At 47.6% G+C, this 20,690-nt stretch overlaps 1 protein-coding gene across 6 annotated transcripts in view; it reads left to right on the top strand.

Annotated features, from left to right (window-relative positions):
* Nucleotides 1–20,690, top strand: part of CDH23 (cadherin related 23) — a 213,765-nt gene that overhangs the window by 39,681 nt on the left and 153,394 nt on the right. For all 6 annotated transcript variants that reach the window (XM_075423156.1, XM_075423157.1, XM_075423154.1 and 3 more), the window contains exons 4-6: nucleotides 12,523–12,665; nucleotides 15,699–15,746; nucleotides 15,985–16,077. In XM_075423156.1, coding sequence (XP_075279271.1) covers nucleotides 12,523–12,665; nucleotides 15,699–15,746; nucleotides 15,985–16,077 — 284 coding nt within the window. The remainder of the gene's footprint in view (nucleotides 1–12,522; nucleotides 12,666–15,698; nucleotides 15,747–15,984; nucleotides 16,078–20,690) is intronic.

Raw genomic sequence — 20,690 nt, 5'->3', positions numbered from 1 at the left:
TCAGCCTCTCAGCTTGACAGGGTTGCTGGTGGAGGAAGTGGCTCTCGGCAGTAGTATTTCAGAGGTGGCATTTTACACTTTGGCTCATCCCTGTTACTGGAGCACAGCTGGTGTCATACCGATGTGCCATTGATGGAGCCGTTCTGCACCGATATTCACATGGCTTCTCCGTTAGCATTGCTGGCATCGTTGCCGTACTGTCCTGGGCATGTCTTCTCTTACACACTATAAGTGTCATGCAGTCCTGCTCAATGCCAGGACGGTCCTGGGACCTAGCCTGTAGGCAGTGCAATCTAACGAGCTTTATCTCTGACCTCATATTAATTGCAGAACAGCTTCTCCTTTCTAATTAACACAAAGCTATGTTACCTTGTCTGGCTAAGATGCAAACTAGTGCATGTGTCATCTTATTCATAAATCATTTACTTACACCAAGTAGCAAAGCACCTCATTAACTGGACTTTTGGGTGTCCTGCTTTTCTGCTGTTTGTCCCAGTGTATTTCTAGAAAGCTTGGTATGGCTAAAGAGAAGCAATAAACTCAAGGATGCTGGGTCAGCTGCATTTTCTTGCCTTCTCTGCCCTCCTGCTTTCTGCACTGAGTGGGAGGTGGTAGTGGACATGTACCCCTGTTTTTCCAAGTTGAGGAGAGGTGACTCCCATCTGAATGATCTCAGTGGAGCTCCTGTTAGTTCATTGCATCCACTAAGTAAAAGTAATCCTTGGAGCTACGATTTGGTTTCAGTCCTCACTACTGTCCCAGTCATCCGAGCTGGTTGGTACTCTCTGGACATACGGTAACTCTCAGTCTTCCACCTGCTCTGGGCCTCCCTTTCGGGGAGGGAAGGCAACATCTTGTGTGCCTTGGTGGCATGTTTTGGCTTGATTATCCCCTAGGCAAACCTTGTCTAATCTTTCCTATGAGAGTGCATGGCTCACTTCTGCTGGTTACCTAGTCTTTATGCTCGACTGAAAGATGCCTCTGAAAAGATGGGTGCACAGCATCCCTGCTGCTACTTGGTTTTAGCTGGCAGGACACCTCTCGGTAGTCAAAAAGGGCAACCGCAACAAGTCACCTGCTGAAACAATTCTTCTGACCTGTGAAGGTCTTTGCGTGGTGTCACGGTTTCTCTGGCAGAATCAGGAATCTCTTGTTATCTCTGTTCTTTCCAGCTGGCAGTCAAAATGCAAGCTTGCCTGTCTCTGTTCATAAAATTAGTCCTTTGCCCTTCTGCTCCCCAAACAGGACTGACTCCAGCACTGTGGTGCTGAGGATTTAGTCTCTGCGCTTGTTTGTACAACCTGTTTGGTCAGCTGGCGTAATTTCTTGTGTTTGGGAGTGCGATAACTCTACACTAACATCAGTCACTACAGAAAGCCCCCAGCCATGCGGTTCTGACCTCAAGATCCCATTAATTTAGAGTCTCCCTCAAGGAACAGCTTGGAGTGGTTGTTTTGGAGGAGTTTTCTCAAAACCCTATCTCTGCACATGGACAGTATAACTCCTGGGAAGAAGGTCTTCCACTATGTCCATGAGGACACTTAGCTGCCCCAAGAGAGGTGGGATGTCCTGCTCCCTGCCTGTGCTGGTTGGCTAGTTCTTGTTGATGGGACAGCTGGCAACCACATCTTTTAAAAAAAAAAAAAAAAAAAAAAGGGGGGGGGGGGGGTTGTGACCCTAAGGAGGGACACTTACTTTTCCCTAGTTCAGCTATTATTTTAATGAAACCTGTAGGAACGCTATGTTTCTTGTGGTGCGAATCCTTCTCATGTGTTGGGCTGTGACTTGCCAGGGAGGTTGCTGGGGAGAGGGTGGTCGTGGTCATTGCTGGGAGTGCCTGCTGTGAAAGTACTTGTGCAGCCTCTGGTGAGTGGGTTTGTGAGTTAAGCGGGTGTCCCACCCACGTGCATATCCATTTTTCAGAGAAGTGTGGTCTTCTAAAAGCTGGGCATCAAGGTAGGTGTTTGTCCTCAAAAAGTTGGCCTCTAAAATGGCATTCAGGGAAGAAAGTTAAGTATCTCATCAGTGACCAGGCATTCTGAGTCCTCTCTAGCGGTCTCCACCTCTGTCCTGCAGCTTATCCAGTGCTCAGGCACTGGGAGGGAAACCAGGGTGAGGACGAAGGTCTTGCCATCACTGATGATCTTGTTTTTCTGCCTGTTACTGAGCTGTGATGTTCACACAGAGGAGAACTGGGTGGTGTTTCCCTCCATGCTGGTACCTGTGACAGTTTCCTTTGACCTATGAGTGTTGAATTAGTTAAAAAATGAACTCTTTTCTTTATGGATGGAGGTGAGGAGGTTGCGAGAAGGCAGGAAGCAACAAAGGAAATATTTTTCTTCTGGGCTCTTTCTTATTTCAAAAATTAATTAGAAAAGGATATTCTATGGATTTAGGGTTTAAACTTTATGTCAGAAATGTTAATCAAGACTGTATTAGCTAGATTGTCCTTGAGGAGTGAGCCGGGACAGGCGTGCACATAGTGTTCTGGGTGTTTCGGAGTCAGGCGCGAGGTGGCGTGGAGCAGTGCTCATGGAGATTTTTGGCAGCAAGGCCACGCAGAAGGTATGGGTTTGCCTTCACAGGTGTGGATCACCCTCCTTTCCGCTCCCCAAGCTGCTAAAATTGGGGGTTGGATCTTGTCTAGTCAGTGCTTCTGGGGCTATTCCAGGATCATTTTTATAGCAGCTTTTCCAGGCCAGCTTTAAAAGCCCCCAGGCAATGTTGGGGCCTTTTGCCATTATTTAACACCTCAGTAGATTTTGCTGCTGTGAAGTTTCTGCTAACCCCAGATTTCTGTTTTCTTTTGCTTTTTCAGTTTATCCTGCCCCCTCCCACCCCTACACGTGTGTCTTGTGACTAGTGGTTTGTCACGTGAGGGTAGCTCCAAGGATCAAGGCTGCATCTAATATTTTGGGTTTTTCAAGAATCGCCTTCCCCAGCGTCCTAGGCTAAGCTGTGTGGGTATTGATGAAGATCTCTGTCTGATTTCCAGTTGGCAGTGTTTGGATATGAAGGCAGTGTTCCTGCCATGTTTGAACTGGAAATAGTCTTGCCTGCTTTGTACCGTCTTGCCTTATGCTCTTGAGAGTTGCCCCGGTCTTCAGGAAACCTCAGGCTTTGTAAAGCGATACACCGAGTTCTTTCCTGGACTGATGGGACATCTTGTGCATTCCTGTCTTCAGTTTATAGCTCTGCTGTAAAATAACAAGTTAATCTTGTGTGATTTCCCCCTTTATAACCCCACAATGCTCCGTGCTTATGCTTGTCTTGCGGATTATTATCCCCCCCCCCCCCCCCCCCATCTTTTGTATTGAGTCTGTAAGTTTACCAAGCACAGACTTCCCACTCTGGAAAGTCTCAGTACTTTAATTTCACAGTTCCCCGCTGCTCCTCTTGCTCTCTGACCCTTCTCAGACAAAGGTGTGCATGAACCACCAGTTAATTTCCTTTTAAAATCAGTTTAAAACTAAGTGCCTTGAATGGTTGGCTCACCTGCAGACCTCATCCGTGTGATGGGGCTGCTCTCCTCGCTTGTGCTCTGCTTGGGAACAGGATCACACCCCAGGTGGAAACAGCTCCTCTCCTTCCCCCACCTGTTGTGGGGATGAAGAGGGAAGGACAGATATCAATAAAAGTGAATGAGACTTTTTGACAGAGCAGCTTCTGTGAGGGAACTTTCTTTTTATGGTGCAAACAATGGATGGAGCAGAATTTGCATAAATCTCATTAGAAAAAAGTGTAAGTTTCATAAATCTTGTGATAAATTAATGTGATATCATTCTGAACGTGATATATTAATTTTAGGATGAAATGAATGGGTCTGTGATCATTGTTGGTAATTATGAGGCTCCCAGGCAGTGCAGAGAGGAAATTATTTTTAAGAGGACTTTTTAAGTATGGGAACCTTTTTTCACACCAGGAATATCTTAACAGACCCAGACTCCTTCTTTTACAATTCTTTATTTTCTTATTTTACTCTTATGTTTGGGCTTTTTTTGGTGCAATTATATTCCCTCTTTCATGCTGATGTACAGCCTACTCCTTCCCAAGCAAGTGGAAACAACAATCCTTTCAGCTTTTGCAGACTATCCATGTTCTCCCTTGTCCCAGGGGGAAGGGCTGTGAGTTCGGTAGTGAACCAGAGGGCAGGAATCGCTGGATCCCTGCCTGAGCAGGCAGGGAGAAAGGAGAGGCAGGCACCCCATGAGCCCACTGCTGTTTGCAGGCGGTTTGCCCCGGGGTGAGCATTTTTTTTAATCCCTCTTTTCTCAGGCAGGTCTGGAGAGGCCACAGTGGTACTAAGGCGTATACCAATTTTTGGCAGCAATACGCCAGTTTGGTGAGAGAGTTTTGGTTAATAATATGCTACCTCCAAGCCACAGTGGTGCCAGCAAAGGAGCAAGGGCTGAGACCTCTGCCCGCTGTGGAGGCATGGCACTGGCATGAAGACATACGTTTTAAACAGGTTTTGGAGAGCTTGCTTGGTGTCTGTGGTGCTGTAAGACTTGTTTGAAGGCTGATGGAGGGAAATTGTTCCGTCTTAACTGTGTTGATATAGGTGTTGACTTTAATTGGAAGGGTGCCATTTCTCTGCCTGTGTGTGTGCCAGCAGCCTGGTGGCTGTGTGCACAGCATCTACCAGGAGAGCTTCAGGTATTCTGTTTAATTATAATGTCAAGAAAGTTCAAAATACCCTTGGTTTTTGAATTTTTTTTCATCACTCTCATTTCCCTTGTAAAGTTAACGGAAGTGTTCAGTAAATAGCAAAGTAAACCAAAAAAGCCCTCTGTTACGACTGTTCTTGGTGTGAATGCTTGGCTCTGCTTTACCTGCTGCTGCGCTCTTCCCTTTAAACAGCTTTGAACACCCTTATAAACATCTCTGCAAGAGCTGGGGGGGAATGGAGGCAAGCAATGCTTCTTTCTGAGGTTTACCAGCAGCTGTCAGGTCTGCTTATGGATTCCATCTCGCCACTGACTCCCCACTTAAAATAACGAAATACAGCAGAGAAATTACAGGCTTTCTCTCCTGCTCTGGCTTTGAGCATCCGAGGAGCTAGGAAAAACTCTGCTGTGCCTTTCACTTCCCAGCTTGATAAACTCACTCAGAAATGGTTTTGACTGCACAGATTTGTTTTCCCTCTTCTCTGTCATCTCTGTGTTTGGCTCCTTTCTCTCCTGTACATGATGGTTGATGGCAGTAGTTCACACGGTTCCTAGAGCAGCTTGTCGTGGGCATTTTTTCCCCACAACTGGCGAAGACCTGATTATTCTAGCGTCAGAATCTGCTCTTCTGTCCTTTTATTTATTATGAGAGCCTTTTTAAAAGGTGCTGGTGTCTCCCTGCCCTTTTTCACTTGCTCTGCAGCACAGCAATTGGAGTGGAGGCAGCCTTGGTGGTGGGGTAACCTGATGCTTCCCATTAGCGCCTGGAAAGAGAAGTGTGTAATGTTGAGCTCAACTTGAATTGTAGAAGTGGAAACTTTCTTTGCTGAGTCGTTCTGGAAAGTTTTGGCTCAAGTGGTTGAACCCTTTCTAAGAAGGAGGCCAAAGAGTATCTGTTGAGGTCGTGTTTATGAAATGAACTCGCAGCCACCTGCTTTGGGAGAAGGGCTTGGAGACAGATGAGCGGATTGCCCTTGTACCTGCGGTGTGCTCCCTGAGCATATCTGAATGATGTTGGGCAGAGGGTAATCTTGGTGAGCTTGCGTGGCAGGAGTTTGGCTATTAATTTTCACCCAAGATGAGCTGCAGCTGCGAGGAGCAAGGTCTTCCCTGCAGTAGTGGTCTGGAGCATGTATGTGGTGGTTAGGCTCTGGGAGCCCACTTCTTTGTGTAATCTATGGCACAGACAGGGAAACTGCTGCAGGAGACTGGGACTGATTGGGAGGAAGGTAGGAGTGAAGACTGAGAGACCATGGTGCCTGCAAGAGATTTCTTGAGCCCAAGTGTGCTTTGGTGGTTCTCTTAGCCCCCCTCACTCACATACCCCCATTTGCATCTGGTGGGGTCACCTGTGCATGCTCTGTCCCCAGCTCTGGGCTTGTCCTCTCTGGGAAAGCAATGGGGCCTTGTACCAAACACGGGAGCTGCTCCCACTTTTTGTGGCCTCCTGCTTGAAACTAGATTTTACTTTGTATTCCTTGCTAGGGAGTCACTGTCCTTTCCTCTCCCTCACATTGCTCAGGTAGCATATCGTAGGATTGCTCAGCAGCACAGAAATATTGGCATTTCATCTTTTCTTTTAAAAAAATCTTTGGGAAAACATCACAGAAAATGTTTTTTTCTGCATTTATTTTTTTTTTCTGAAAGGTGAAAGAGAAAATGAATTACAGGCAAAGAAAAGGGGGCAGGTGACAAATGAGAAGAACAGGGTTTGAATTTCAAGATCAGATCCATCAAAATCCTGACACCAAGTGAATCGGAGGCCAGCCTGCTGTGATGAACTGGGCTAATTGGAGATGCTTGTGCTGGGGCGACTGGGGGAGGAAGGCAGGGCTGCCAGCTAGCAGCTAACATCAGGAGCATTGTGGGAGAAATGAATGGGATGCGTTTGTCCCATCTCCCTTCCAAGGAAGGGAGGAGGGAGGAGCCAAGGTAATCCGGTGGTGGCTACTTTGAAGCAAAAGCGTGGTGGTGGCCTTCATGTAAGAGGACTCCTTGCTGCAGGGCATGGACACTAAAATAATTTTTATGTAGATAAATTTGTGCTGGTTTGAGAAGTTAAATAGCAACTGAGGGCTCTCTCTGCCAGGTAGTGACCTTGATCCAGGAACATAGGCACTGCTCTTGGTATGAGTGCTGTCTCTCTGCTGCTTCCCTCCCCAGCGTGCCTGGTACCTCTGATCCATTTGCCACTGCTACTTAGAAATTTCTGGCTTTTTATCCTGCAAAGTCACTTGCTTGTATGCTGAGTGCCCGTGGCGCTGGCAGGCTCCGGACTGCTCTTGGTAGTGGAGGCAGAAGGCGGGGAGCCAAGAAGCTGCATGGTGACTGTGCCCACAGATATGATCCAGAGCTTGGGAGGAGTGAGAAATGATTAGCCGAGGACAAACAGGCACTGGCTTTTAAAAATGGAGATTAAAATGCTTTTAATACTAAAGTGTACCTGATGCCTGAAGTCTTGACCCCAATAGCCAGCACAGTCAGCGGAGAGACTCCTATTAACTCCATTTGGGTATGGATCAGACCTTTTAAGAAAGCATCTTATTAAGTAGCTAATCAGTGAACCTGCTGCTTCTGTTGGATCCCAGTGCCCTCCTTCCCACGCCAACCCACCTCGGCACAGACTGTGTCAGCATCTTGCTCTGGCAGCTTCCTTATCCTCTGACTCTCTTTCCCTGGCCCTGGAGCTTGGTGCTTCCAAAACCCTCCACCAGCCCCAGGATCCTCCCAGAGAGTTTGGGATTTTTTTCTCCTTTCTCATCCCACTCCTGAAAGCAAAACCAGTCGAGAGGAATTGGGAGGGCTCAGCCCCTTTTCCTACTTTCCTCCTTGGCAAAGTGGAAGGGCAAGAAAAATATACAGGTTTACAGCTGAAAGCAAGACACTGAATGGGGAAAAGTACACCCCATAAGGCAGCCAAACTTCAAAAAAAAATTTAAAAAAATTAATAAAATCCTAGCGGGAACAAAACAAGAGGCAACACCACCACCACAAAAAAAAAAAAAAAAAGCTGCTGAGGTTAATCAAAGTTCAAGACTTGGAGAAAGAATAAAATCTGTGTATCTGTGAGAAAGAGGAAGAAGTAACCATGATTAAGAGAAAGGAGGCAAAAGGAGACAAGATAAATTGTGATTATCTGGTGGAATCAAGACACTTAACTGCCCTGTCTGATTTTTGAGGAGAAACAAATGGAGCCTGTAACTTTGCACTGCGAAAGGATAATTTGTCCCTGTTTCCTCAGCCCTCCCAAAAGCCAGGTCGGCGCTTGGGCTTGTGGCAGCTCAAAGAGCATCCTCAGTACGGCCTGGGGAGAGCTGGGCCATGTTATTTTTCTTTGCAGGTGTCCTGAGATGGGTTTCTGACAGATGTGGAGCTCCCTGGACTCTGCATGCCCTGTCCGAACAGGACCCTTCTCTTTTTGGTGATTTCCCAATCATACAGGCACTCTTATGTGAAGATGCTAGCACTACTTTTGCACTCCTTCTGTGTTCCTTCCATGAAAGAGAGTGCGGAGTCTGGCTGCAGAGCTGAGTGTCGCTGTTGGGTGTTTGCCTTGGTCTGGCTGCACCTATGGGTGGGACAACAGCACCTTCTCTGTGATCACCCTGGAAAATGGGATTTCTTGTGGTCTGTTGAATGGTGACCATAGCCCAGGTGCTCCAGCTGAGTGTGTTTGCCTTGTGCTACGCAGCCAGTCTGTTCCTGCTTCCTTAGTGCAGTAAATTGAGAGGGGAAATATGATACGGGGGGAAAAGTAGGATGAAATCACAGAATCACAGAATAGTAGGGTTGGAAGGGACCTCTGTGGGTCATCCAGTCCAACCCCCCTGCCGAAGCAGGGTCACCTACAGCAGGCTGCACAGGATCTTGTCCAGGCGGGTCTTGAATATCTCCAGAGAAGGAGACTCCACAACCTCCCTGGGCAGCCTGTTCCAGTGCTCCGTCACCCTCAGAGGGAAGAAGTTCCTCCTCATGTTCAGACGGAACTTCCTGTGCCTCAGTTTGTGCCCATTGCCCCTTGTCCTGTCACTGGGCACCACTGAAAAGAGCTTGGCCCCATCCTCCTGACACCCACCCTTCAGATATTTGTAGGCATTTATAAGGTCCCCTCGCAGCCTTCTCTTCTTCAGGCTGAACAAGCCCAGTTCCCTCAACCTCTCCTCGTAGTGGAGATGCTCCAGTCCCCTCACCATCCTTGTAGCCCTAAATAAATAAATCAGTGCTAAAGGAATTGGTGGAAGGTAGCTCGCAGAAACTTTTATCGTGGTGGTGGAAGTGGTGAAGGAGCCCAGTGTGCTCTGCTGTGGTCCTCTCTCACTGCATCCTACACACCTGGTTTCTACCACGTGCCTAAACTTTACCTTATTCAAAGTTAAAGCTTGCAAAAATCAGAATAACAAATGACAAAGCGATTGTGAAATCTCATTTCTTATTTCAGGGATCTGTTTCTTATTATCTTCTATTTAAGTTGTTATTTTGATCTGTATTTTATACACGGTGTGGGGTTTTTTGTCTGTAATGAGTTTGGAGGTCCTCTTAAGTTAGGATGGTGATTACTGTCTGATGGACAGGTAGGGGAATGGGTAAAAGAGCTCTTAATTTTTGGTCCCTCATTTCTGAGGGTTTGTTTAAGATAGTGTTTTCCTGTGATACAGAGCAGCTTGCGCTTTAATGTTCTGAGCTACGTTATCTATGTCCCAATGAAGTTTCTTGTTTCTAACAAATAAAAGGAAAGAAAAGTGGAGGAGGGTATAGGTGCTGAATGTTCCTTACATATTTCCCTTTCCTCTTAACCACTAAATCTGTCCTTGATTTTGATATGCCTGGACCAGAGAGCAGTCCAGGTCAGCATGCTGTTTCACAGGGATCTAACTCTGCATGTCTTGCAGGCAGGAGTGAGAATGCGGGTGGGATGATGCACTCTGCCCAGAAATGCCTTGTCTTGTTCTCCAGATTATCCTGAATTTAGGAACTAAATTCGCTGACAGTGGTACGTAGCTGTGACGTGAAGAGACAGAGAAGAGTTTAAATGTTCGTTTGCTGGCTGATCGTTTTGTTTTTTTTGTGCAAGTGAGTTTGCAGCACACAAACCATGAATGTGACTATGATTAGAACAGGGTAGGACATGGTTTTCATACTCAGCAGGATTTTTAAGATGATTTCCCTTACACTGAGATGCAACTGAGACCTTTTGGAGTTTGAAGTATTGGCAGTTCCCCAGGGAATTGCAAATACCCTATTGATCTAGGGTTTTTGAATGAGATGTAAAGGGGGAAACTCTGTTTCTCCCATCAAATTTGGCAGAATAGAGAGGTATGACCCTATCTTGTCCTAGTTACTGGCGCTCTCTGCCATGGGGACAGTCAGTCTTGCTTGTGTCCTGGGGCAAAGAAACCTTTGCTAAGGATGGCTTCGGATGTCCTCCAAAATAAAACCAAGTTAATAGCTTGTTTCATATCAAAGCTCCAAGGTTTGAGCCAGGGTAAGATCACTTTGTATCTCCAGTGTTGGCTTCAGTGAAGAGATGGGAATGTTGCGGGTGAACTGGCTGATCACAGTGGCTTGGATAAGGACTCTTGTTTTCAGGTCTTTGATCGTGACCCATCACTCACTTGCACCTGTGTTGGTGGAAGGAATTTTTTTTTCCCGGTAGTTAATTGTAGTTGCTCTTTTTAAAACAACTGATAGTCCTTCTAATAGAAATTCGTCTAGGTTTGGGTGCTGAGTCTTGCTGCGCTTTCTTGCTCATCTTATGTCTTACATATTGTCCTCTTCATGGCTGTGCTAGAGATGGCCTAAGTCATCTCACTCTGTCATAAATGAAACAGTTCAAGCTTTTAAAGCCCTTGTTAAGAGTAAAGTACTTTTGCTAGCTCTTGAATGTTTGTGGCATCTAGTCCTAAAGATGATGTGGCCAGCCAAGCAGCTTGCAGAATAGAACTCTTAGTAGAACAGGCTATATACTCACAAAGTCGCTACTTCAAGTGCCCAAATTGCACTGCAACTCTGCCAGCCAGGGCAAGGAAAGAGCTCCTTGCATGCTTGGACCCCCAGCCCTGCCAGAATGGCTGGTTTTGGGATGTCATCCTCTGTAGCTGTGGTCCACCAGCCTTTTTCAAGGATCTTTGGAGCAGGGTTGTGAAAACAGATTTTTACCAAACAAGCACAAATTACTAAGCACTTCACCTAGCTGCTTAGTCCTTCCCGTTATTTGCTGTGCTGTCACCCAAGTTTGTACTGACAGAAATTTCATGTCACAGTAGGATGTCCCTCTGACCATGGTTGGTGGCCTTGGGACCTGTCAGGCAGCTGGGTCCTCACCTGAATGCACTTTGTCAAGGTTTTACAGTGCTAAATTTTTAGTCAGAAAGTCATGCAGTGCTAAGTCAAAGGACTTACAAAAGTCTATTATTTCTTTGCAGTTACCTTTATCTGCCAAAATTGTAATCTCATCAAAGAATAAAATCAGGTTTGTTTGACAAGGCCTATTTTCCGTAAAATCCTGCTGACTGGCATTAATTATGTTCTGATCGTGTAATTCTTTATTAATGGAATCTAATATCAGCTTTTTCCATTATTTCTGCTATGATTGATGTCAGGCCAACCAGCAGGTAATTGCCTGGGTCGCTCTGCTTGCCGAGCTGCACTGCCACAATTGGCCTCTGGTCTGATGGAGCTTCCCTCCTCTTCCCAGATGGATGAAATTTTGGCATCCATTCTCCTTGTCCAGATGATTTGGGGTTGTGGTGTGCTCTTATACTGCTATGGACAGCTCATGCAGAGGTTGTCCCACCCCCATCCTTGGTGCCAGGTGGCAGAGGACGTTTCCCATCCTTATCTCCACCCACCAGTGTTTTCCTTCCTATTTTCTCCCCCATCCTGCAGAGGAGGGGACTGAGAGCAGCTGGGTGGGTGGGAGACAGGCAGCCAGCCATGGTTTACCCATCACATCAGACTTTGAATGCACTCAGAGGTGTCATGGACAGGTTCAAAATGATCTGAGGAGGTTCTTATGGGGCTGAAATGATACTCCAAGGGTGGTGGCTGTCACTTGCTTTCAGAGCAGTAGAAGTCCTCTTGCTCTGGGAGTAGCGTGGAGATTGCAAAGAGAACACGTGTGTCCCATACAGCAACTTCAGAGGGTCTAGGTTACCTCTTGGGTTCAGTCAGGAAGAGACGTTTGCAACTGCACGCCCACAAGGGATGGCTGAGCAAGGCCCCTGTTGGCTGGGGTATTCAGGATGCTGCGGAGGATGGTTTCAAGCATGGTTTGGCAGAATGTAGTGATGGATTTTTCCTGGCATCTGTCGCGCTGGCTGGGTGTGTGGGCTCCACCTATGTCAAAGATACCAGCACTTGCTGCAGCTGCGGTGTTTAACACAAACCCCAGGCTGGTGTCTGGCTCCAGGCCCTGTGGCCATCACATCTATGCTCTTGGTCTTGGGGTGTTTGCTTTTAACATGGAAATGTTGTTGTATCTGCTGGTGGCTCCCCTTGGCAGGGGCGAGAGTGACAGAGGCGGGTAGGTGCTTACCCAGAAGAGGTATGGCTTCCTACACTGTCCCTAGTGCCCGAGATGGCCGTGCTTCTGCTGAGCTAATGTGACTTTACCTTTTGATAAGGGTGAGGGAGGAGAGGAGTTGTCATACAATTTATCTGTGCCAGAGAGAGCAGCAGGCCCACACGCATCTTGACTCCCCTTGCTACTGTATAAATGTTTGAGACATTGTAACACCATAGGAAAATAGTTTGAGGATGACTTAATCAAGGAATGCAGAACAACTGAGTATTTTCAGGGTTTCTTCCCTTTCTGTCCCGTTTCGCTCATGATTTCTTTCCTTTCCATCTCTCCTAGGTTCCTCAGTGACTCAGCTGCTGGCCCGGGACCTGGACAACGACCCGCTGGTCTTTGGCGTGGTTGGGGAGGAGGCCAGCCGATTCTTTGCAGTGGAGAGTGTGACCGGTGTTGTCTGGCTCAGGCAGCCCTTGGACAGAGAGGTGACGCTGCTTTCTGCTGAGAGCATCGTATGCTGAGGGGAGGGGAAAAATGTCTCTGCTGGCATAAATGGTGGCTCTCCACCTTTTGTGGCAGCTGAGATGCAGCCGGGGTGGTGTTCCCCCATGGAGCTGAGAAACCAGGTGTCTGATGTGGCCCCATCAGGGTCTGTCCCTAGCCCCCACTGTGGAGACGGAGGGGGAATAAGCAGGGTCCTCCAGCTTGTTGGTTTTCCTGGGTCGCAGAATAATATCTACGAGTTCGGAAGTAAAGAAAATAGTAAATGGAGATGATCTACCAAAGAGCAGGATGCTCATACATTCAGGGAAATTTACAGACCCCTTCTTTAAACCTATATTCCAATTAAATCCTTTTACTATTGAAAGCAATATGTGAAGAGAGGTGAGATATCCCCGCTTATTCAATTTCATAATGACTTTTCATCGTCTTGTGTGTTCAGGCTGCCGGCTGCTAAATTTTCTTGTCTCAAAGCTGTTTCACACCCCTGTTTTCAATGGTAGCTTTGGTGTGCAAAGACAGGGTATCTAACCCAGGTGCCTGTTTTACAAAAGCCCTGGCTCTTGCTACATTCCTGGAGGAAGGGATAGCACAGGTACTTGGACAGGAGCTTGGTAAGACTGGGGAAATACTACATAGCTTGTGCAAAGTGCTTACTTTCCCTGTGCTCCTGTTGCCTGTGTTTAGTGCTTCTTTTTCCAATGCCAGCATTGTGAAGATAAAGCCCATTAAGACACCTCAGGTGCTGACAGTCCTGGTCGGAGCCAGCCGGGTGTGGGGATGCGGAGGAGTGGGGCTGAGCGAAGGCAAACACAATTTCACAGCGTTAAGAACAAGGCTCTAGAAAAATAAAACGTTTTTCTTCACCCTTCTCCCCTCCACCTCCCCGTGCCAACAGCTGCCGGCATGAGTCATAACTCTTCTCTCATTTAAATGCCTCCCGCTTCCCAATACTTATGATAACAGCCTTAAGCCAAGGAGGGTGATCAATAGATTTAGATGGCTTTTGATGGAGGGTGGGAAGGAGCTGAGCAGAACTTGCATGCATGGCTGGGCTGAACTGTGAGAGGAACCTGCACCTATCAACTGATCCCAGGGGCTCAAAGTCCAGCGATACATGGAAGAGGGTGAAGACAGACATATGCATAGGTTGGTATGGATGTAAGGTGTATATTTGAAAGGTGTAAATGACAATTTACGATGGAGGAGGCAGGATGGTGTGGGAGGGAAGGGGTGGAGGTGGACAGCATGCTGGGAGCAGAGAATGCTGGCCTGGATGCATGTGATCAGAAAGTCAAGGGAGAGAAAACATGCAAGAAAAGTGGTGGGGAAATAAAAGCAAGAGATCAATTTTTGTACAATGGAGGAGAAAAAGAGAGACTTGAAAAGAGAGAGGGAGTCACAAACAATGCAGGAAAAAGGAAAATACAGAAAAAGAGGAAGGAGCGAAAGTATAGAGGGAAAACAATTCTTAAAATGTTTTTTTCACTGCCATGAATGCTAGAAGGAAAACACGTTTTTTTAAAAAGAGACAAACCCTGAGTCTAAAAAAAGTATGTGCTAAAATGAAGGGTGGAGACAGAAATTAGCATGTGGCAGCTTTCTCTGATTATTTTATCAAGTTTTTAAAATGTAAATGCTCAACAGGTTGTTTTTTCTCTCCTGGTTTTCCTTTCTTCCCTACTGCTTTGTCCCTCGTGGTGGTACCCGTGGGTAGGGGGGAAACGGGGGTGAAGGACACTGACGTAGCAGGGTGGGATGTCACAAGAAGCAGACACTCTCCTCTCCATTGGCATTTCAGCTCTTCGTTCTGCCTGTCAGCATTGCCCCAAGGCAGGAGCTAGGAAAGACTTTTTCAGGATGAATTCCCCAGCTGTTTGGATGGGGGGGAGACTTGGGGGCAGGAGGGGTGCACGCTCTGGTGAGCTGTTCCCCAAACACGGCTCCAAGATGAACTGCTACCCTGATGTAAGCAGAGCTCTTGGTCTGGGCACCAGTTGCTGCTGCCTGTCCCTGAGCCGTTCTTATTAGGAATAAATCAACCAAATCCACAGCATGGAGAGCTGTTTCAAGCCTGCTTTTCAGCCCTTCCAGCATGATGCTTTAGAAACATCAAGTTGCTGTGCTCTAGCAGCTCAGACAGGGCAGAGGCACAGGGGGTGGGAAGGAATGCTGGAGGAGGAAGGGCTTGCTGGCAGTGGGGAACTGAAACACAAGACTGTGCATGGGTATCAGATAGGTGTGGTAGTCCAAGTCCTGCTGTTCATCCCTACGTGGCTGCTTGGTAAAACGTGAGTGAAACAATCACTGGTGGAAAGGAAAGGTCAGGAAGAGCACGTCTGCCTCCACTAGAATTATCCTCCTGCCCTGACACCAGAATAATCCCCTCTTCCACATTTGTCCCTCACCCCAGCACCAGTGACTTCAGTATTTTGCCATTTAAGACCAAGCTGCTAATTTACTTCAAGCAATGAGGGGCAGAGAAGACTGCATGGTCATTTTTTTTAAAATGGATTTATGGGATTTCAGCTAGTTCTTGCTACGCACCCTGGGCTTATCCCAGTGTTCCCAGCTATGTGATATCCTAAGAACTGCTGCTTGGCGGGTAAGTTGGGAAAGCAGCAGCAAGATTTAGATGTCCTCAGTGAGACTGTGTTGTATTGCTGGCACTCCACAGAATGTTAAACAACGGGCTCCTCTCATCCACTTTAGCCTCACTGTCTGTTTAGAGGGCTCAACTGCTAGCTGGGGAGTTGGTTCCTCAGTCTCTGCGTCCTCCTGACCCAGGGCAGAGCGGCTCTCTGTGCCTGTGAAATACACTGGAGCCCCAGTGGCATTAATATTTCTCAGCATTTTTTACCCAGTGTAGGTAATTGCACTCAAGCGCCCCTTCTCTTCTTGAAGGTCCTGAAAGCATTTTGCATGTAATAATATTGGCTAAAAGTCCCAAGCCTGCCATCTGCAGATAAACACTACAGTATCTTTAATTATATGTTTTTCTCCTCCTTCCCTTCCAGACAAAGTCAGAATTCACGGTTGAATTTTCTGTCAGTGACAGCCAAGGGGTAAGTGTGACTTCTCATTTCACGGTCTGTGGCATGGGCAGAGGGGAATGGGAAGGATGAGTGTGGGTCACCAGAGGACCTTCTGCTTTGTGCCAGGAGGGGTCTGGGGAGTGGGGTCACCCCTGGCCATTGCTTGCCAAAAGCCCAAGTCAGAAAAAGCAGCCACAAGTTTGCTTTAGGTTTTAAATCCGTGCATAAAGCTGACACCCACTCCCTGTTGTTATCCTTGTGACTGTAGGTGATCAAAGGGACAGTCAACATCCAAGTTGGAGATGTGAATGACAACGCCCCGCGGTTCCACAACCAGCCCTACAGCGTCCGCATCCCAGAGGTAGGGATCGCCACAGCCTCTCCGTGCAGCCTGGCTTCTGGCTCTTCCCTCTGTGGCCACTCTTGCTACCTGATTGCTGCTGCAGAGTTGTCTGCCCATTTACTCAAGGGCCACTGAAGTACAGGACTGTCCTCTTGCCCTGCACCCTCAGTGGGTTTGGGGGGAGGATTAAATCTCTGGAAGTTTTTGTTGCCTGAAAATTGGCAAAAGTGAGGCAAAACGTGTTTTGGGTGTTGAGGGAAGGCAGGTGGAAGGAGGGGGTTTGGAACTTGGAGCCTTTGCAGCCTTGGTGATGTCTTTCCCATGACAAATGTGAAGTTTAAAAATAGCTGAAAATGAAAATCTCTTTCTCTTCCTTAGAGCAGGGGGGATGCGCAGCTCTTGTCACAGAGGTGACCTGAGGCAGAACTAAATATTTCTCCAAATGTCTGATTTCTGGCAGTCCCGCCCAATGGCTTCTGCCCTTGCTGGTGGTTTCCTTAGCTCTGCAGCAGGACTTCTCCTGTGATGACCTAGGAATAAAGTAGGTAGGAAGGGACTATGGGAGATCATCTGGCCCAACCTCCCTCTAAAGCAGAGGGAAGTTTCATGTTAGATCAGGTTCCTCAGGGCTTTATCCAGCCAAGTGTTGAATATCTCCAAGGACAGAGTTTCCACAACCATCTGCCATGCTCTCTCTATGCTGGCCATTGCAAAGGAGGTGATGCCTAGTCATACCATCAGGGAAAGCTTCTGCACCTAGAGCTCAACTAGGCAGAAATATGCCAAGAACTTACAGGTTTGGTATGAATTTAGACTTTAAAGACGTGGAGTGAAAGGCGGTTGCTGGTGCTAGGAGGATGAGGTCGGGGTATCCTGTTTGAAATAGTGGATTAGTAGGGCATTTCAGGTCCTCCTGTGGAGGAAACCTCTCCCTCTTGCACGCTGGTGCCAGGGCAGAGCCCATTTTTCCCAGAGCTTGCCTTGGGATGTGGAGAAGGGAAGTTGAGTGTGCATCTGTGCGTGTGAAATCAAGCAGTCTTCGGTAACTGAGACGTACAAATGATTGTGTTACAATGGTTTATTTAATATGCTGGCTGCTGATGCCCTGCCGTGCTGGGCTTTGATCTTTCCCTGTTCCTCTGCTGTGAGGATGAGGTTTCTTCATTAGGTTGCGTGTGATGTATGAGCTGGGAGTTTTAGTCTCATCTTTGTGCCGAGTCACCTGAAACCTCCCTTTGAGAGTGAGGCTGGGTCAGAGTCATTTCTTCTCCTCTTTAAAGCATGAACAGTGCAGAAATGACTTGGCCAAAGCTGCATGAGCAGCTCCTTGCTTTTGCCTTTCTGCTCGGACCTTTTGAAGCTGATGGGTGGCCATGTTGCCTTGCTTGCCACTCCTCCTGGCAATGGTCTGAATGCAAAGTAAAAGGGTCATTGGTAGAAATGAAGGAGAATGGTCTCCTCTCCCTTGCACTTGGATTTACCTCTGATTTTGCAGTTTACAGCACCTGGTACAGAGGACTCCCTTTTCCACATGGAGAGAGATCTGGAAAGTGGACTTCTGTGTCTCCCCTGGGAACAGGTGCTGCATTAAGCCCTGGTGTTTATCTACCTGGAGCAGCTGTGCCAGATCTCCTCTTGCTTGTTGCTTCTGCTCTAAGAGCCGATATTGCAGATCTGAAGCCTTCCACATCTCTGATCTTAACCTGTGTCAAGCATGGGGAGCAGGGAGGGCAAAGGTCCAGTGCTGGTTTGGCAGACTAAGCCTGGTTGAGGAACTGTGGACAGGTGATCTGGACAAAAAGTTGATAAAAGAAAAGGCTGAACCCCAGCACCTCTCTCTTTCATGTCACGCTGCTTTGCACATGAGCTGTGGTTTTGCCTGGAGGGATTTCCAGGACCATCTAATTGTTCAGGGTATAGCGAGCATGGACCTTCCCCTAGTGCACCCACTCAGCCACTTGGCCTTCAGAGCTGTGCTTTTCTGGAGGGTGGCTTAATCGAAGTATAAGACATCATGTGCCAGTTTCTATCCATGATCTTTTACCAAGGGCACTGATCAAAGGTAATGAGTGACAAACTCCTTGCTCAGCTAGCATCCTGGAGGCACTTCTGTTCCTCTGCTGGTGAGACAGAGTTTCCTTGTCAGGCACTGTGAAAGCAAGGGATGGGGTCCCACCACCTAAGGAGGATCCTCTATGGGATACGGTCCATGGGAGATGCAAGCAGTGGATTTACTATGTGTGTGCTGGTGTGGCCCTCCAGGAAGAGATGCCCTCTTGATTTGAGAGCTTTGCTGAGCCACGGGTTGTCCCTGTTGCTTGTCCACAAGTACTCGAAGCTGGAGGTGATGGGGCATGGGGATGTGCCTTCAGAAGCTGAGGGCCCCGGAGCCAGGGGACACCTTGGATGCAGCTGAGACTGGGGACCCAGTCATGGTAGGGGATAACAGCCTCTCCAGGTCACCCCCATGCTCCAGACAACTCAGGCCAGGGTGAACAGCAAGGGCGTGGGTAGCAAAATCTGACTCAAAGACCACCCAGCCCAAGATGAAGAGCCTATAGCTAATGAACAAGGAGGAGCTGGAGCTTGGGGATGGAGAAGAGGCTAGCAGAGTGCTAGTGCAACTTTGCCTAGGTTGGCTCTGTGCAGAATTGGCAGCTAATGAGGGTTTTTCTCTTTTTAATTTTGAGATAAATGGGTCTATCGATTGGCAGTTGTCCTAGCTAATGGACCAGCAACAGAAAGGCTATTTAAACCTCACTGCTATTGTGTGGCACTAGGAAAGTCAAAAGAAGAGTGTTCATAAATAAATGGAACATGAAGTAAACTGACCTTTAAAAACAATACTGCCTCCTAATACCCGTCCTGGTGTTTCATGTAGTCTGCTTGATTTGAGAATAGGAATTTATTTGGGCATGGGCTGCGGACTGTGATTCGTCTCTAGCGTAGGGAAGGGGGGACAAGGATGCCTGGTTTAACTGTGGGCTTCTCCACATCGCAGCATCTCTGAATACCCAGACTGGGGATCGCTTGTTTGCCGGGCTGATGCCACTGGTCCTCTGTGCTTGTCATGTCTTAGTTGCTTCCCTGGCACCTGGCTGGAATAGCTGAGTGAGGGCCCGTGTGTCGGGAAAGGGATGTTGCTCCAGCGTAATCGTCCATCCCGTCTGGGCAAGGGCGCCCTGTGATTTGCTTGTCAAAAGGCAACGAGGTGGTGCGGATGCTTTCAAGTCTGAAGAAAAGGGGAATCCTGCTAGAACTGGCAACTTAATTCACCAAGCTGGCCTCGACAGAGCTCATTAAGTTCTCGTGTATTCATTTCAGGCTAATGGCTGTCATGCTGACTGCTGTTTGATTTGCTGTAATAGACTTTTATGGCTTTCCAGTTTGCTAGGACGTGTGTGCCTGTGTCTGTGCCCTGTGGTGCTGCTGTAGTACATTAGTTAGCTGCTCATGTGCTTGCTACTCTGACCTTCAGGGTTTATTCTCCTCTTGGATGCATCCCTTACACCTCACCCCTTGCACGTGCTCCTTTTTACCCTCTTCATCTTCACCCAGTCCCAGGGTGCCATGTTTCTGGGAGTCTCAGGGTTTGGCTTTTAAATCAGGAAAGATATATTGCTGAGCCCATGGCAGGCTGTTGTGGCGATGCCTCAGTTTCTGACAAGTCCTATCTGCTTTATCTAATCTATTTTTCCATTTGACTGGATCTGTAGGAAACTCAGCCTTGTTGGATTGTCGCGGTTCAGTGGGTTTACATGAAGGGAGCAAGTGAAGTAGAGCCAAGCCCTCATGCTGATTTTGTGGTACCTGGTGTGGTGTTAGGAGCGGGGTGGACTGTTCCCATAGGTTCCTGCTAGGCTTTCCTGTCCTAGCTTCCAAGCACAAGACCTTCAGGGGCATGGAGCCCTCTATTTGCGTGTGAACATCCTTTAAGCTTAGGCTTAAAAGGCGTGGCTCTGCGAATGTCCCTTCTGCATCTGCTGTTTCCAGATGCTATGCCGTCTACAGGACCATATCTTGGGTCCCGCAGAAGTTCCTCAAATGGTGAGGCTGCTGTGTGATGGGGTAGCCAAATCTAGTAACTTCTTTTGAGGAGCTGTTTTCCCTCATAACCCTCCAACATCCTGAGACTGCTGATCAAGTTCAAACCATTCATGGCCGCCTCTCAGCCCTGGAGCATCATCAGTCTTCATGTGTTGGCAGAAAGGTCAGTTAATTGTCTGTTTCTTTGCTGAATGTTCTCTCAGAGTGTTAACTGTAACAAGAGTGAGGTGGGGAGAACACTGAAGCAGAGAAAACCCCACTGGAAACCTGAGTGATTTATAAAGTGGTATGTATTATTGTATTACATTTTCCAGCAAAAAGCTGTCCTCAGACAGGCTGTGGGCCAGAGACTGCTGTTTAGCTCCACCGCCATTCATGACATGACAGTTGCATGACGAAAAAGTATCTATAAGTTGTCAGGAGATATGTATTATAACGGGGCTCTGTTTTCAAAAGACATCCACTGCGTCTATAACCACAACCATCCGCATTGCAAATGTGCTCATCTTGAGTTCAAGCAGGCGCCGGTAAGAGGCAGGGCTGTGGGAAAGGAATTTAAAAATAGAAAGGAAAGTTTCAGGACA

The sequence above is a fragment of the Opisthocomus hoazin genome, chromosome 6 (assembly GCF_030867145.1).
Source record: "Opisthocomus hoazin isolate bOpiHoa1 chromosome 6, bOpiHoa1.hap1, whole genome shotgun sequence".
NCBI lineage: Eukaryota > Metazoa > Chordata > Aves > Opisthocomiformes > Opisthocomidae > Opisthocomus > Opisthocomus hoazin.
This window is presented reverse-complemented; position numbering and strand designations above follow the sequence as displayed.